This window comes from Dicentrarchus labrax, unplaced genomic scaffold (genome assembly GCF_905237075.1).
Source record: "Dicentrarchus labrax unplaced genomic scaffold, dlabrax2021, whole genome shotgun sequence".
NCBI lineage: Eukaryota > Metazoa > Chordata > Actinopteri > Moronidae > Dicentrarchus > Dicentrarchus labrax.
The window spans coordinates 23636716-23654223 of record NW_026136711.1 but is presented as its reverse complement, the minus strand read 5'-3'; the positions used below and the strand labels follow the sequence as shown (position 1 = coordinate 23654223).

Here is a 17508-nt window from a genome sequence, read left to right as displayed (position 1 = left end):
AAAATGTCTGTTTTTTTTTCTAATCAAATAACCAGCCTTTGACCCTTTTTCCTGAAACTGTGAAGTGACTCAGATTCAATCAGTCAGAATATAAATTATTTAAATCTTTTCTGACAACATAAGCTGAAATGTGCATGTAAGTGAGGTACAGTAAAACTAGAAATGTAAATGTTGTCTTTTTTCAACCCTCATTATTTCTTCTTGATTACCTCTGTTGCTCTCACACCAGGTCTTTCAGGCCCGACTTCGTCTTGGTGCGCCAGCATGCCTTCAGCATGGCCCAGAATGAGGATTTTAGGAACTTGATCATTGGTCTCCAGTATGCAGGCATCCCCTCAGTCAACTCTCTGGACTCCATCTACAACCTCTGTGACAAACCTTGGGCTGTAAGCAATTTGATTTTGAGGGTTTTTGTCTTTCTTATGTGACTTTCTGTGGCTCCACTATGACATTATTGATTGTTACTATATGAATAATGTGACAGTTCAGTACTGTGCTGTACATGTTATAATACACATCATACACACTCATTCAACCACCTGTAGTTGACTCTCTTGCTGTCTTTCTCTGTTCTCCTCCTTTCCACCAGTTTTCCCAGCTGATTAATAATCAGAAGAGGCTTGGTTCAGATAAATTCCCTCTCATTGATCAGACCTTCTACCCCAACTACAGAGACATGGTAAGATGGGTTGGGGTTTTTTTGTGTTTACAGATTGTATATTGTCAGTAACCCTGCAGCAAACACTATCAAAACACCATCTTCAACCGATAAAAGATTCACACTTTATTTTGAATTATTCAAAGAATCAGTTCATTCTGATTACTGGGTGTACTTTAATGTTTTAATGTCACATGTTCAGTATTGTTGCACACAAATATGTGTTGAGATTACAGAAAGATTACAAAATAAGACTAATATAAAACAATAAAAAAATGTGTTACTGTATATGACACTAATTAGAAAGATGAACTTGCTTATTTGCTTTATGAATTTAAGTTCCTATATTTACTATAACATTTGCTGTCCTGTATTGTACTGTAGGTACTGTATTGTATAGAGGTGAGGTATAAGAAATATATATTGTCCTCTGCAGGGACCAGAGTGCTAACAGTTTGGTTACTAAGGAGAAGAAAAGAAGAGTCACACTATTCCATTGAGACATTTTATATACAATCTTTTTTGGTACATGGAAATAGAAAACTCTATTTAGACAGAAACAGAGACATAAATACAAACCCAAACAATTCTTTCAGTATAAAACAAACATGAAATTGTTTGATAATAATTCACTAAAGCCATACAGTTATTATGCATTATTATCATACCAGTCATGGAAGTCTAAATTTAATTATTAACATATTTCAAAACAATATGTTTCCAACGTGTCAGGCAAATTGCTGCATTATGCAGGTTAAATTTAAATATTTTATCTTTGAATGTGACCCCAATATGATCTTTGAATAGTGGCTTGTACATGAAGATAGCGAGTAATAATGCTTTTTAATCTGTATGACTTCAGTGAAGTAGTCCAGTAACAAGACAGGGGTCAATTCAGATTTGGGTCTTTTAATAAATGTTGAGTCATTATATTAAATAATGCCTATAAAACAACAATTAAATCACTAATTACATCTTATCCTTGAATATAAGTTGTTTATATTTTTGTTGGTTAACGTATTGTGTATTGTTCTTTTCTTGAACTTGAACGTTGAGGAGAATCCACTTCCTGTTTTTAAGGAGTTAAAAAAAAGGGAATTGAACCGTGTCCTGTTACATCATTTCCTCTAAGGAGAGGTGGCTTGGCGTCTACAGGTGGCAGTGCTGTTGTTAAAGCGCTGGATTAGATTTTTGGCACAAGAAAAAGTACAAAGTACGACTTCAACCAAGGAGACTAAACACACAAAGCCACAAGATAACAACGTCTATGCTAAGACAAAATCCGGTTAGCCTTTAAAATGTTAATTCTCACTGAAGTACAATATTTACATTCTCAGCAATTTGAGAGTATAAACTGTGATGATTTAGATGTACAAGAATTGTGATCATATATAATTAATGTGTAAGATTTTGACAAAATATCATTAATTGGGGAATGTCTGGTGTTGCTTTGTTCAATATATATACAGTGAATTTTGTATGGGACAGATAATATATAAAGATAAAATGTCAACACCAGAATGTGTGCCATCAGAAACGAAGAAAAGATTCACTCTGGGGTGAATAATTTGCAGTGGATGGCCTGCTGCTATTCTTATTCTGTGGAAAACAGCAAGTGAAGTGGAATGTGTGAGAGCGAGAAAATGAGTCAGAGGAATGTTGAAAGCCCCTGCACTTTATCAAAATGTTCCTAGCACTGCTGCAGCAACCACCTCAACCCCGCTAACAGAAGCTCAAAGTTGAGTTAAGCTCCTTCAAATGAGAAAATCAGCCAATTTGTTCAATGTTGCTACTTTGCACGCCGAATTTGAGCTACACAAGGAAAAGCAGGAAATGTTTCTTGGGACATTGCAGGAGTGAAATCAAATGAATGTCAGAATTACAGGTCAAGGGTCAGTCATGTCCAGGAAGTCTTTCTCAGGTGGAGGCCCACCCCGGTACCAGCTACAGGTTGTGTCAGAGCGGCGGATACAGGCGTACTGCCGAGCCTGCTCCCCATTTAGGCTGTTGTCCAACAGCCAATCAGTCCACAAGCACTCGTTTTCTCCTGTTGACGCACACGGCACTGTGTAACAGGTGTTGATCTGAGGAAAGAAGAGTTTTTGGTTCATTCGTTTACTCACTTACCCATCTCATTATTTGATCCTGAAGTAGTTGGCCTCCCCTAGGTTATGAATAAGGTGATTTTTGGGTTTGGTTCGGTTGGTCTTGAGGCTTCTCTACGACAGATAGATGAGTTGGGACAAAGATAAATATGTATGAATAGAGAATGAACAGTCCTTACTCACTCTGCATTCACAGCCCATCTGGTATCTGTAGTTGAGATTCTTCTTCTGTGACAGCGACAAGTTGTCCCAGGACTCTACGAGGTCACATTGGCCAATGGAAATTCTCCCATCACTCCACATACTTCCTGTTAAGTGACATCACAACAGCACCATTGAACACACAACCTTAGGGATTATAATGACTATAAATGTTAATACTGCTGTTATAAAAAGTAGATAAAAACTTTAATATCAAATACTAGCTAATGGAATAATATGAATCATGTTGACTGATATGACCAAAACATCACAATGTTTACAACAAATCTAGTTAAAAGAAAACAGTTTGACATTTTCCAAAATACACATATTTGCTTTCTTGCCGAGATGTTGAATATGAGTGGATGAATATCACTCTCATGTCTGCACAGTTAGTTAACATAAAAAAAAACTAAAATAAGAAGGGGGAACAACTTGTCTCTCGTTCTCGGGTTCTTTTACAGATTAAACAAACAATATATAAGGTGTTCACTGGTAAGCTTCAGAGGTGCTGATATGCGTTTTTTGTTACCTTTAGACAGAACCAGAATAGCTGTTTTCCTCTGTTTCCAGTCTTTATGTTAAGCCAAGCTAACTGGCTGATCACTGTTGCCTCATATTTACAGTACAGACATTAAAAGTGGTATTGATATTCTCAGGAAACAAGTGCATTATCCAAAATGTTGAATTATCCCTTTAAAAGAAAAGCCCTCCTGCCACTATCACTCTACTGTATTGTCAGACCTTTTACTGCAAACTGAAAATGAAATATAAAAACTGACATTGTACCTGAGAGCAGATATCCTGCTTTGTTGTTGGAGTCCAGTTTGACTCCACACAGTGAGGAGAAGACTGGAGTGTACACATACTGGATATCCTTGGCCTTGTCAAAACCTTTGAACATCTGGACATACAAATATAATAGGAGAAGAGCGTGGAGAAGTAGACAAAGGGAGAATATAAGCCATTTATTAAATACAGTATATATGTGGTAATAATGTAAGCAAGAATAATAAAAGGGCTAGAATAATTGTTATATGTCCCCAAATATATACAATCTAACAGATTATTTACAAAAATCTAGAAATAAAACTGCTGGTAATTTTGGATATTTAGCACTCTTATTCAGAGGAGCGTAGTCCTGCTCTGTAAACACATTTGGACCGTTTTAACTAGCCTTCTTCTTGTATTTGAAAGCTGTCTACCATGGACATGTGGTCTGAACCGATTGTCAGTGCAGCTAATCAGTATTTGTTTACTTTTCCTGACAGATTAGCCAATACCCACATAAACAGCTCAGCTATACGCAGCAGCATAAACAGTGAATGTGATGTATGTCCGCACCGGCAGCAGCTGTTGCTGCTGTCTCGAGAACTCACCTTGATCATTTTGATTTCATATTGGATCATCTTCATGTAAGGTGAGGAGCTGTTGCTAGGCGACACAATCTTCTCTCCAGAGATCTTTGCCCTTATCACTGACAAAAATAAAAAATAATAAGAGAAAGGAGGATTAAGATTCATTAAAATTCCAAATAAATGCAAGAAGCAAGCTAATAATGTGATTTACATGGCAGAAACAATGGAAAACAAGTCTGAATTATGCATGTTTATGATATCAGTAAGATAGATAGATAGATAGATAGATAGATAGATAGATAGATAGATAGATAGATAGATAGATAGATGATAGATAGATTTTTCCTATCCCTCCTCCTCCCTCCTTTTCTATCATTTCGCTTGTCACTCGTCTTTCTCCCCACACAGACAATGTAGCAGTCCCTCTCAGTAGTGATACCGGATGTGTCTCTCCTCTCCTCTGGGAGGGAAATCAAAACCCACATGGAATAACAAGTAGCTCTCTGCTTGCACACTCCCATTAACCAACTCCCCGCGCGCACACACGCACACACACACACACACACACACACACACACACACACACACACACGTTTATGTATACAGTATATACCACGACACACACACTCAAGCCAAACCATGTCTAGGCACATTATTTTTTCCCATACTGTAAATCAAGAAGAAAAGTAAATTAGCAGGATAATTGTACTGTGGCTCTCAGCAGGAAGGTAACAGAGAAGTCGTATGATTTTACAACCTTTCATTTAGAGACAAAACACTCATTACACTTAAATTGTTATTAATGTTGAATGTTTTAGTCACACAGACCACAGTATGCAGTCCGCACTGTGCCAAAGCAAACCATGTTATTACAGACCCAGTCCTTGCTACAGACCTACTTTTATCCTTCCATCAAACCCATAAAATCTGCATTACTCGTTAACTGACAAATTAATTTCACTGTCAGACATTTCCTTTAAACTAATAACACTGCTGTTGCTCAATCAATCAAACATAATTAAGTATTATAGCTATTTCTCAGGTTACCTCTGGAACTTTGAACATGGCAGACAAGCTGCATTAACTGTGCACCCAACAGAAAAGCAGTGGCACCACATGAACCAGCCCAGTCCCACGCCAAATCGTGTAATAGACACGCTGATCCACTAGAGGATATGTGTTCAGAGTCGCTTTGCCTAGACGTGAGTTGTACACACGTGTATGACAATGCAGTAGTAGTATAAAGAGCGACTAAGTCCATGTCTGGAGGCGGTAGGGTTGGATAGTTGGCTTAAATAAACAAAGGACTTCCACTCAACATGAGAGCCAAACACACTGGATAGTCCTCTAGTCCTCAACCTAAAAGCCTTTTTTATTCTAATGTTAAAAACACACAGTTTGAAATGATAAATAAAGCGTAAATATAATCTCTGTCTTGTTTGTATCTCACTATGTAAGCTATAAGCAGCTAAACAGTGTTGTAGCTATTTAAACAATCTGATCTTACATTTTTCCCAACCATACTTGTAACTCTAGGTCGAACTAGCTCTACACTTAAATACAAGAACAACAATGTGTCTTTATTTCCTTGTTTTCTACAGGGATAATTTAAGGTGGGGTCAGTCATTTTAGAGAAAGATAGTTGATTGTTGAGTCTCAATGCAAGCCATGCAATACAACAGGTGGTATTTGTGCTCCCAGGTTGTCAAATACCAGCACTTTGGGTTGCCACAATGTCTGTATTTGACGACTTGCGAATGAGACTCAACAATCAACTATTTTCCTCCTGAATGACTGATCTCATCTTTAACTGGTAAGGATGCTGACTTTTTGCCTTAGACTTTCAGTCTTTTATAACAATGTAATGTATGAATTGCCTACAAGTGCATATTTAACTATACACCTTTACAGGGTTTTTACTCTAAAAGGAGGCAGTTGGAAACAAATAAAAAGTCAGCAGGAGACAACATTTTCAACCAAATTATGAGGCCAACCATTACAATTAGCTAGCTACTTATAACAAATAAAATCTGTCAAACAGTTGTCCTTTAGCCAACAAAATTAAAACCTGAGAGCTAGAAATAATAGACCTTCTTTAGTCTGAAATCAAAGACCTGTAGTTGCAAAAGTTATTAATAATTTCAAGTGGCAAATCTGCCTCTTTTATCATTGTAAGCTGCTTTATGTGCTTTAGAATGCGTAGCAACAGTAACTAAGGACAGCAGTGCTTAGCTAATTTGATTGATTTTGTAATAACATCATTTTATTCTGTTGATTATAATCAATAACATGAAATTAATATACCTAAATATATTTATTGTTTGAGCTTGTAAGCAATGAAAGCTGCCTGTATTCCCAGGAACACTGCTACATAACGGTCATTCCCTGTCCTCCACATTAGTCTCTAAAAGAGAGCAAATGGTCCCCTGTAGATGCACCACAGTGAGATGGAAACAGACAAGGGAAGAAACAGAGAAAGGCAGAAGTGAAGCAAGTGACCCATAGCCATCAAAGAGAGAAAAGCTACAGTATAAGAGAGGGAAAGAAATTGTGACCCAGCACCCCTGCTAACCCTCACCCTCTCACACAGCTACAAAAACCACCCCCTTGTTTTTCGCTTTTCGCTCATCACATAACTCCACCACAGTTTTGTGTGCTGGTAAGAAGAGGAGGAGCTCAGTGTGTTCTGTGAAATTGGTTCAGGAGAAAAGAGACTTTTTTGTCAGTTGAACACACAAAAAGATTGAAAGGCAGGCACACAAACAAATACAGGCAGACAGAAAGTTAATGCGAACTGGTGTGAAATGTTACAGTTTAGTCAAAATGCACTGCATCACCCACACTGAGACAGCTGATTCACGGATGTTCACTTTCTAGAAAATGTCAGAGAGCATAAAATGCTTGCTTGGTAAAACTTTGATATACTTCATTGTTAAATTGCATTATTCATAGCCCGAGGCTCAAATAAAGCATGGCAGTACATCTGAAAACATTAGACTTGCAGCCGTCAGTAATACAGCACTGCTGTCGTTGTATCATGTTAAAATTATTCAAAAGTCAAGGGGTTGTGTGCGAAAATAACAGGATATACTAAAGGGAAAATGTTCTCCTGACATGTTAGGTATAAAATGTACCAAGGGCAGAGATGCTCTATAATACCTTACAATATGCATTACGGTGTATGACCTCACAAGGACACACCTGCTTGTAAACTCACACACAGCTGTGACCTAAAATTAATCTTGTAAAGAACTAGAGCTGAGTTTAATTAATGGGTTAGTACATTGGAGTGTCATGGATATGTCCTGCATTTGCATTAACTTTGGTTAATTAGATATAAAATACTGGATGCTGGATGGATTTGTTAAAATAAAATGGACTCATGGCTTCGAAATGACCTAAACATATGACTGAACATATCTTAAGCACTTATACTGCATGTTTTTGTTGCTTATTGGCTAACATTTGAACCAATATCATTTATCTGTGAACAAAAGCTGTCAGTATACTAAAAAATAGTTGTTGGATGGTCGAATGGCTTCAGAAACCACCTCCCCTCCAACCCTACGCGGCAGCTGGACTTGCAAGATCAGGCAAAAATCCATCTTGCCAGGCTTTTATCTATGCGTTTGTGGCTGAATAACAGTGGTACCGAAATAAACAGCATTCTTTGTGGAAGTACTGAGAGCTACTGGGTTGGGCGCTAGGTGTGATGCAGGCTTTTCTTGATGGAAAAGATGTTCTAGCTCTTTTGCCAACTGGCTTCAGTTTGACTGCGTTATATGGTTTATTGATTTGGTTAATTGCAGCTCACCTGTGATATATGGTTCATCTAATCCCCTGCCAAGCATTTTTTGAAAGTGCCTGCCCTTTTCCATGATGGTTCTGTGGTTGAGGTTCAAACTAGTTCTGTTTGAGCATAACCCAAACCTAATACCGGCCTATATGTTGACCCAGATGATTTCTCTACTTGTACTTTTACATTGAAGTATTTTGACTTCTACTTAACTGCTGGTTAATGGTATTAAAAAGTGTTGTTTTTATAGGCCAATGCCAAAACGTACAGTACACTGACCTCCACAACTATGACTACACTGTACTGAATAAGGCTTCATGCTCATTACACAGAAATACACTATACCAATGATGACTATCATATTATTGCCCTCTTTGTTCGGTTCAGCTTTGATCTGCATTTCCTTTGGCAAGACGAACCATATCTAAAAGTAGATGAAGCAAATTAGCCAGCCCACTTAACTCTTCCCCTCTGAGCAGAATAATGGATCTATGTGGCCTATTAATGATAAGTAATACACCAACGCATAACCGTGCTCTTGGTAAGGATCAAATAGTTGGCAGTCTGAGTATTGGCTGTGTATCAGTGGAACATGAAGGAGGACAGAAGTTGCTATAGCAAATAAACCAAGAATAGTACAGTCATTTTTCATTATAGCAGATCAGTGGTTTTAGTAATTTTTCGAGAAACTGTGGGCCCATTCCAGATAAAACCCTGGGTTGGATCACCTTCCAGGCTTAATAGTTTTTGAGTAATAATTGTACATATGTTGTAGAAATGGCATGTAATAACTGAACAGCAAAACTCATTTTATTTCAATTTTGTTGTCTTGGCCCAGATTCTCTGAAATGTTTACCCCCCACCTAGACATCTTTGAACTGCACAGGCGAGGTTACCCACCCAATTCAGTTGCTGCAGCTGTGTTATGAACAGGAATAAGGACAGGCACGCCTGCAGAGTGAAAGTGGCTGTGCATCTGCCTCAGAGCTACATAACCAAAGAGAAATATTGCAAACTTGTACCATGAGAACTGATGTAGTAAGTAACTTCCCCCCTCCCTGATGAATCGGCACCCTTGTCATGCTCACAAAGCTGGACTGTCAGCGGGCTTTCACACTGATATTGTTAGTATTCAGACCATTAGACCAAGCCTATAGACATGGAAATGAAGTGGGGAGAGAGAGGGAAAGAAAGAGAGAGAGATGGAGTAGGCTGTGTTGGCATGGCTTGGCCTCCGTCCAACACACACACACTCACACTCATACACACAATCTCAAATACACAAACATGGCAAGGGAATCGTCCAAGGTTTGTCCAGATGGGATATTACTCAGATGTACAGCTTTATTCAAAGGGCTCATCGGCTCTGACAACACTGTCAGGTCAACTAAAGGCCACCACCAGCCTATGCTAAGAAAACAACCAGGACAGTATAATTACAGATGCCACCAAATAAAAAAGTTTTCGGAGAAGCACTTAGTGCAAGTGAGGGATTTTCCTAATTTGTTATTCATGGGTTCAAAAAGTTGCATCCTGGCTGAAAGGGCCCACTGACTCTTGTATTCATTGAGAGATGGACGATGGACTCATTTTAAATACATTTAAAACTAAACACAGACCCAAGCCCCGAGCACACCCTAAAGAAATGGGATCCAATTAATTACAAAAGAAGTTAATTGACCATTTGTGAAGTTCCGACCCTCGTAGTTACTGTTCATGCACAGTACATATACAGTTTTCACTGATTATGGTGACAGATTCACCAATAGAAATATTTAGTAATTTTTGAAACAATAATAAACAATGGGTTCCTGATTTCACAAAGAGGCAGACAAAAACAGCTTCTCAATTCTGAAATTGGCTATTTACATTAGATCCATGAGTTGATTGAAAACTCCTTGTCCAGCTGACATGCTCACGCTAAAAGACTGATGTGAAGTAGCTTTGCTTTTGTACCGCAGAGTAGAACTAGTTAGCTAGAGTTAGCACGTGGAAAATGTACTGATATTATGTTCTGACAGAACACTGTTTGGATGTTCAGCTTACAGAGAAAAATAAGTGGACAAGCAGCACAGAAGTTACAATGGTGGTGAGATTTATGGTTTATTATTCGTATGTTCAAACTGTATGTCTCACTCTCCTCATTAGAAGACAAAAGTGTTTGATGATGGGGGCTATGTGGGCAACACTATCTGTTGAAGTGTTTACTTCCCCAAATCAGGACAGAGCCGCTAACGTGTCATATAGTATCACCATATCCACGTGCAGATCCTATGAACATGGGTCCAGAGCTGGACTCGCTTTCAGGGGAAGGGTTAAGCAAACAGTCAATTGGAATCCATTTTATTCGTGTCCACACAAACTGTGAAAAAGTGGTTCAACACGTAACGTTTGCTATCAAACTGCAATCTTTGTTGTTTCAAATAGTTTCAGTTTTTGAATGTTGGCTACACAATTTACATGCTTTGGTTTCTTCAATGAAACAACAGAACAAAAGGCCAAAAGATGTCTATGAAATTGGACCCAATGCTATACCAGTGTAGACCAGAAAGTCTAGACTGAGGCCTGGTTTAGATCCGTTCCAGTCTAACTCATTGAGACTTTGCGACGTCAGGTCTGTATGAAAACAGAATAATCGTACTTGCAGGACCTCCAACTCACTCTTTAATGACACACTTCATATGTAAAGTCTTGTCCTAAAAACATCGCCCCAAATACTCTCATTGTGTTCTCATAACCCAGATCTAATCTGGCGTTATTTCAAAAACAGGTCTCAGCCTCCATTTCATACTGACTATTTTCTGGGTACTTTGAAGAAGCTGACCCTCTCGAAACCCGAAAAGACTAAAACAAGACTAAAGTACTGTTAACGAAATTTCTACTTTCTCTTTCTCTCTGTCTCTCTCCTCTGCTGGAGTGTAACCTTTGACAGAAGCAGATACTCAAGCTTTCCACAGTCTGGAGCCAAGTACTCAAAGTCAGAGCAGAGTGTTGGTTTTGGCCTGTGCTTAGACAAGAAAGAACTGGATGATGGGGGGCGTCAGACAGAGAGACAGACAGAAAACCTGACGGACAGACAGATAGAAAAAAGTAGGCCGGGGCCACTTGGCGTTGACTGTTTTTTTAGGGTGCGCTTTTTTTTTGTGACTGAGAGCAAGAAGACTCAATTATGTAACTACAAAAAACAGATAGCAGGCCGTCCTGTTTTCAAATACTATTACAAGGCCTGATTAATCTTGGTATAAAGGAAAAGGTCAGAGAAAGTATGTGTGCACATTTATTTCTTGAATGAATATTGTTAATTTAGCTTAATTGATATTAATCCATAATCAATCAACTAACAGTCCACCACACTAATATTTTATAAAGCCTTCCAATATAGTGCTTTAATAATCAGGACTGTTTTCTCTGCATAAGACAAGGTCATTTCTATGAATATAATTGGAACAAGACAAAATAATAAATCAACATTTTCAATTAACTACCATAAAAAGCTCAGCCCTGAAGCCCCATTGATTAGTTCAGTAGGTTTACACTCAGAATATCTAATTAACTTAATCAATAAACAAATTATCAATCAGTTAATTAAGGAGGACCATTCCTCCCATTTTAAAATCATAATTTTGAGTTATTACATTCACAGTCTGAAGAACTTAAAATCAGGTTTTCCCTATTATGAAATGCAGCAGCTTTTAAATTCTTAAATTTTAGGACTGAACAGAAACTAAACTGCTCTCCAGTTATTAACTTACCAATCTCAGCGCTGCAGAATAGCTGCTGTGGGTGTGCTGGGTGGCAGCTACATCCCTCCACAACTTCTTCCATGCCTGCACCAAGCAAAAGGAGCACCCAGAGCCCCAGACACGCACTACGCTCCTGGGACATGGCCATGATGACTCTGGCTGCCTCTGACCGCTCCACCACTCGATAAGCACTCGGCAACCTCTTCTGATCCTGTTAAGTTCCGCGGGAAAGCAATTCAGGCCGGCAGTCAGTAATGCGAGGAAGGATAAGACAGTAGAGTTGGAGTAGTAAGATGAGCTCTGCTGAGCTGAAAGGCAGCTGTGGATAGAAATGTTCATAAGTTTAAAGTACACCTCTGAATTCAAGCTGGAGCAAATAACTTGAGTTGGAGGCAAGGTGGCTGCTGCTGCTGTTGCCACTGCTCTCTCTCTCTCTCTCTCTCTCTCTCTCTCTCTCTCTCTCTCTCTCTCTCTCTCTCTCCCTCTCTGTAGACAACACACAGAGAAACTTACAATAGTTGGATCCCCTCACACTCTGGTCTTGAATGCTGAGAGGGTCGCACACAGGGAGCCTCTTATGTACTCAACAACTTAGGGACAGCCTCCTCAAACCCAGAAAAAAAACTACCATCCTTTGCCTCTTCTTGTACCCTTCTTTTGATGTCCTCCCTCTCCTCCTATTGGCTGCCATAAGTGCATTCATGCAGTTAGTCATGAAAATGATGACTGATTAAAGTATTTTTGGACAGGTTGGTGATGCATAGATAAGAAGTGACCTTTACCCACCCAAACAATGCGTTTAAGAACATTTGTACACATTTTTTTGTTGTTCAAGATTGGTGTTTTTGTGTGTGATCATCAGTGCAGCATCTGAGTCATAAATGCAAATGATGATTTTAAACATGACTGTTTATTACAGTTCAGTGGTAGAGTACAAATTTCATGTCAGGACAGCACTTCATGACTAATTTTGAATACAAAAGACATCTGAGTGTGTGCCAGTATGTGAAAAGAAACAACAGTAAAGACTGAAAGAAAACTTTTAAAGAATATCAAACAGATTTAATTGACAGAATGCAGCTCTAACATTGGAAATGCAAAACAATGATTAGAGTATTGACTAAGTGTATGTATTAAATGATCTCAACAATTATCCTTTTTCTGCATCTATTTGAACATTTGATTTGCTGTGTGCAGAAAACATCTTTCTTTATCACTAATTTTGTATCACATTCTTTAAAGCTGCACTAATTAATGCATTTATTAATACAATACATCCAAGAACTACATGTAATTTGAAAAAATTTCATCTCATTGTTTTGGTTTTCTGTCCCTCAGCTTAAATTTTTTGGTTCACTCTCACTGCTCTCATTGCATTGTTTTGATCAAAAAAGCACTGATAAAACCATTGTACACTTCCTGCACAGCACCAGATGGCAGACAGAAAAAGTTAGTAACTAGCTGGGAACACAGCGAAGCTTTCAGTGGCTAAAGAAGCAGATATTTGCCTCAGGAGCTGGTCTAAGCCAAAACAGAGTAAAAATGACTTGGGTACATTCATCAAGTAGCCAGAAAGTTCAAATTAATGCTGCTTTGTGTCTGCTGCATGTTGAAATGCAACTGTTTACTAACATGTTTGTCATATCAACTTCATAAGATGATAATGTATATATGTGTATATAAATTTTTTCTTTCTGCAAAATATAACAAAGAATTAATGTTACTGTAAATAATCTATTTTTTGCCGTAAAGGCCCACTTTTCTGCACAGATCTGGTGACAGCTGCTCATTTTTCACAGCAGGGTCTTTCCACTGTGCTGATACGTGTAACAACTGCAATTAATCTGTATTGTTCATTATTATTCACCCTCTAATTATTTTATTACTTTTCAGATTACAACACCAAGTTTCCCAGTAGTGGTGAAGATCGGACACGCCCACGCTGGAATGGGAAAAGTAAGGTTGCTCTTCTCCTCTTGCTGAAGACAGAATTTATTCAGCCATTTTACTTTTTTGTTATTTTTCTAACTTAATGTGATGAATTCCGTGATCGTCCATGCACATGAAAGACTGGACCTCCTGAAATTAGCATTATACATTTAAGCATTTAAATGGTACTATGGTAATGCATCAAATTATTTTGTCTTGTTTCGGTGGAAGACACATTCATGCATTAGTGAAGTGGAGAAAATAGCTGCATGTTGGACTGAAGCCCACCCATTAGACAGTTGCATCCTTTACCAAATTGCCATTGGAAAGTGCTTTAAAATCCCTCTGTGTGCCTAAAAATAGTTGAATGGTTTTCACTAAGCCCCACCACGTCTGGAACCACATCGTTCGTACTGTATAATGCTTTCTCTTATGTACACTACCACTTAGTTCTCTGCTTTCCTCTTATCTGTCTTTCCTTATCCTCTCCTCCTTTCTTGGCTGCATCGCTAACTTTTATATTCCTCCTCAGTCCTCCTTTTCCTTTTCCTCTCATTGATTGACAAGTGTGTTAATATTTTCTGTGTGAAATCAGATTAAAGTGTTTATCCTCTCTCTACCACTCCTCATCGATCCACCACACATCACTCCTTTGAACTGCTCAGTCTGATCTGTGTTATTGTCCTCTCTCTCTGTCTAACTGGGCCTCTTATCATCCTGTACCTTTTTGCACCTTTTGTAGAAATCCCACTTCATATACGTCTATTTCGCAGCAGTTGTTTCTTCCATCCGAGAGGAATAGTTCAAGACAGTCATAGGTACAGGGGGAGAGCACGAGTACACTAGTTTCCACTTCGCTTTTTTTTTATTAAAGTGGACTTTTTTGGATATTGACAGTGGCTACAACAGAGACCATCACATCATTTTATCTACATACTCCCTGACTCAGGTCTTTAATGGGGTCTACATTATTGATTATATGACAGTATTCAGACACCACAAATGGAAATTACAAACCGAATGCATCACTCAAGAACAGCATCCTTTACATGTATATTTTTTACCCTTTGTATTGATCCTTTGTGCATGCTTGAAGAAATAGTTTCACACTTTGACACGGGAAATTTGTTTAATGCTAAGTTGGACAAGAAGATTGACACACGTTCATGTCCACACACAATTTGTAGCTGGATCCAGCAAGCAGTTATCTTCAGGGGGGCCCAGCTAGCCTAGCTCTAATCTGTTTTTGTATATATTAAACCATTTGTGTTTATTGTTTGTTTGTTAGTACTTTAGAGGCACTGGTAGGTGAATTTTCTTACCTTTGGACAGAGCCAAGCTAGCTGTTTACTTATTCAAGTCTTTATGCTAAGCTAACTGTTAAGCTAACTATTGAGCCCCTGGCTCTGGCTTCATCTTTAACATACAGCTGTAAGACTGGTACTCATCTTTTCATCTGACTCTCAGCAAGAAAACAAACACTGAATCACTATTATGGTAAACAAAACAATGTAAAAGTTTGTGCAACCTGCATAAAGCCCTGCCTTGGTTGAACTGAACGGTGTTTGTTCATGTGTTATTCCTCTGTAGGTTAAAGTGGACAATGTGAGTGACTTCCAGGACATTGCAAGTGTTGTGGCCATCACTCAGACCTACTGCACTACAGAGCCATTTATAGACGCCAAATACGACATCAGGGTCCAGAAAATCGGCGCCGACTACAAAGCATACATGTGTGTGAGAGTTTTCTTTCACATATTGTGTGTTCATGTGTGTACTGTACAATAAGCAAAGTTTGTGTTGTGCAAGGGAACGGTGGTATACATGCATTTGCTTTGACTTAGCAACGTGACATTTAAAATCCTCATTTAGGGGAGGGTGGGGTAAGATGAGCTGATTTTTCATATTTTTTTTTACTACATCAAGGCAATCATAGTTTTGTCGCTAACTAATATATCTGCATATATTTCAGGATGTTGTGCATCACTACAAACAAACAGAATGAGTGTAAACATAACTGTTTCGATAATATAGCATGTCCAAAAAAAGTGGTCTCGTGGCTCAACTTACCCCGAGTACGGGGTAAGTTGAGCCGTAACCCTGGCACATATAATGCAGATTAAGCCATATATTAAAATCATATTGTTTGTAAACTTTTCAGAACATATTAACAATAACAGTCACACAATATGCATGTTTATAGCAGTAAGGTTGAGGCAATTACATAAGGTTCTCTCATCAGTCCTGTCTACTCTTGGGACCACTACTTGGTCACTATCCTGAGAGCTCAATGTGTTTTGCAAGAGAAAAACAATGTTTTTTATCATTTTCTGACATTCTGACACCAGAACATTGTTCGTGTGTGTGCTTAATTGAATGAAATGTATGAATTAGACAGGGTGTAAATCTCTATTGCCTGTGTTTCATAATTTCTACAAGTGAAGGTTTTTGTCTCTTATAATTTAACGCGCAATTTGCACTTGCTCTTTTCCAGGCGAACATCCATCTCTGGTAATTGGAAGAGCAACACCGGATCTGCCATGTTGGAACAAGTAGCCATGACTGACAAGTGAGCACCGCTTCCGCATTAGTGATGCTCAGGCTGTCCTTGTGTCATGTCACTATTAGTCACATTGCCCTCACACATGGATAAACACACAGATGTTTAAAAATCAGTTGATGTTTTCAGTGGACAGTGCATACATTTTCTAACATGTATTATGTCTTTGTACACATAGAAAGAGATCAAATACTAGTTTGTCGAAGGCCGTTCTCACATTGAGCTGCTCTTCTCATTGCTAAATTCTGGATTATGCACCTCTTTCACAGCATGTATTTTGACCTGTACCAGCGGGAAAGCTCAGGTGTAACTGGCTTACTGGCTTACTGGCATGGCCTATAGAGACACCAAAATGGAACAGAGCCTCATAAATGATAAGTTAGAGCTACACCAAGTGAAAAGGTCAGCTGTGAAAAATGTCTATAGTCAGATATAGGGGTAGTGGAGTGGTATTGTTTGTAGTGTCATTACTGCACCAACGTCCACATGCAGCACCACTGAAATACAGCTGAAGAATTGATGCATAAATACTATCCTGAAGGATCCAAAGTAGTTTTTTTGCTTTTACAACATACAGTTTCCAACTTTTAGCTCAGTTTACTCATTTCTGAACTCTCCAAACCTTACACTGCCACTTACACAAGCCCTCACAAAATCAGGCACTCACCACTTGTCCTCATCAAAGTCAATCTTTTCAATTATTCAGTGACCTTCCCGCCGTAATGTTTTACAAATTCCTGCACAACTGAACAGCCTTAAAAACAGATATATTGTACATATTTTTTAAATTACTATATTTCTTCATATTTCCTATGGTAAATGTTTACTTTTCATATTTTCTTAACTATACAGTACATGATTTTTATCTTGTTTATTTTATCTTTGTTAATTGTTATGCACCAAAATACAAAAAGCCAAATTCCTTGTATGTGAAAACCCTTGGCAATAAACCAGATTCTGATTCTAAAAACATTAACATCATAGAAGGCTTTCTTTAATCTGTATTGTGTTCAGTTTTCCAGACAGAAAGTCTTTACAGATGCTGCTGCAGCAAAAGCACCTTTACAGTCAATATTGGTCCCAGTCTTGAGCTAAAGAGGTTCTGTAACAGGTTTACTGTCAGGATAAATGTCCTGAAGGGCAACGGTTGCACAGAGA

General features: G+C 38.4%; 2 protein-coding genes across 5 annotated transcripts in view; one reads left to right on the top strand and one right to left on the bottom strand.

Annotated features, from left to right (window-relative positions):
• syn2b (synapsin IIb) overlaps window positions 1–17508 on the top strand; it is a 78558-nt gene that overhangs the window by 49865 nt on the left and 11185 nt on the right. For both annotated transcript variants that reach the window (XM_051416337.1, XM_051416336.1), the window contains exons 4-8: window positions 230–386; window positions 590–679; window positions 13755–13817; window positions 15381–15523; window positions 16285–16359. In XM_051416337.1, coding sequence (XP_051272297.1) covers window positions 230–386; window positions 590–679; window positions 13755–13817; window positions 15381–15523; window positions 16285–16359 — 528 coding nt within the window. The remainder of the gene's footprint in view (window positions 1–229; window positions 387–589; window positions 680–13754; window positions 13818–15380; window positions 15524–16284; window positions 16360–17508) is intronic.
• Window positions 1150–12484, bottom strand: LOC127372523 (metalloproteinase inhibitor 4). 3 transcript variants are annotated; one of them, XM_051416344.1, is made up of 6 exons: window positions 12375–12484; window positions 11871–12180; window positions 4344–4441; window positions 3754–3868; window positions 2947–3071; window positions 1150–2742 (listed from the first exon to the last, which is right to left on the bottom strand). In XM_051416344.1, the coding sequence occupies exons 2-6, from the start codon at window positions 12007–12009 to the stop codon at window positions 2545–2547; spliced, it is 675 nt and encodes a 224-aa protein (XP_051272304.1). In that variant the 5' UTR covers window positions 12010–12180; window positions 12375–12484; the 3' UTR covers window positions 1150–2544. The 3 variants fall into 3 exon arrangements, with proteins under 3 accessions (XP_051272304.1, XP_051272305.1, XP_051272306.1); XM_051416346.1 differs by having other exon boundaries at window positions 2537–2742; window positions 2943–3071; XM_051416345.1 differs by lacking the exon at window positions 12375–12484 and having other exon boundaries at window positions 11871–12333.

Bases quoted from the DNA above. Each gene is read 5' to 3' on its own strand.
- LOC127372523 (XM_051416344.1), bottom strand. From the start codon at position 12,009: ATGGCCATGTCCCAGGAGCGTAGTGCGTGTCTGGGGCTCTGGGTGCTC. The intron at 4,442-11,870 runs GTAAGTTAATAA...TATTTTTGTCAG, and splicing joins ATTCTGCAGCGCTGAGATTG to TGATAAGGGCAAAGATCTCT. The intron at 2,743-2,946 runs GTGAGTAAGGAC...TTCTTTCCTCAG, and splicing joins AGATGGGCTGTGAATGCAGA to ATCAACACCTGTTACACAGT.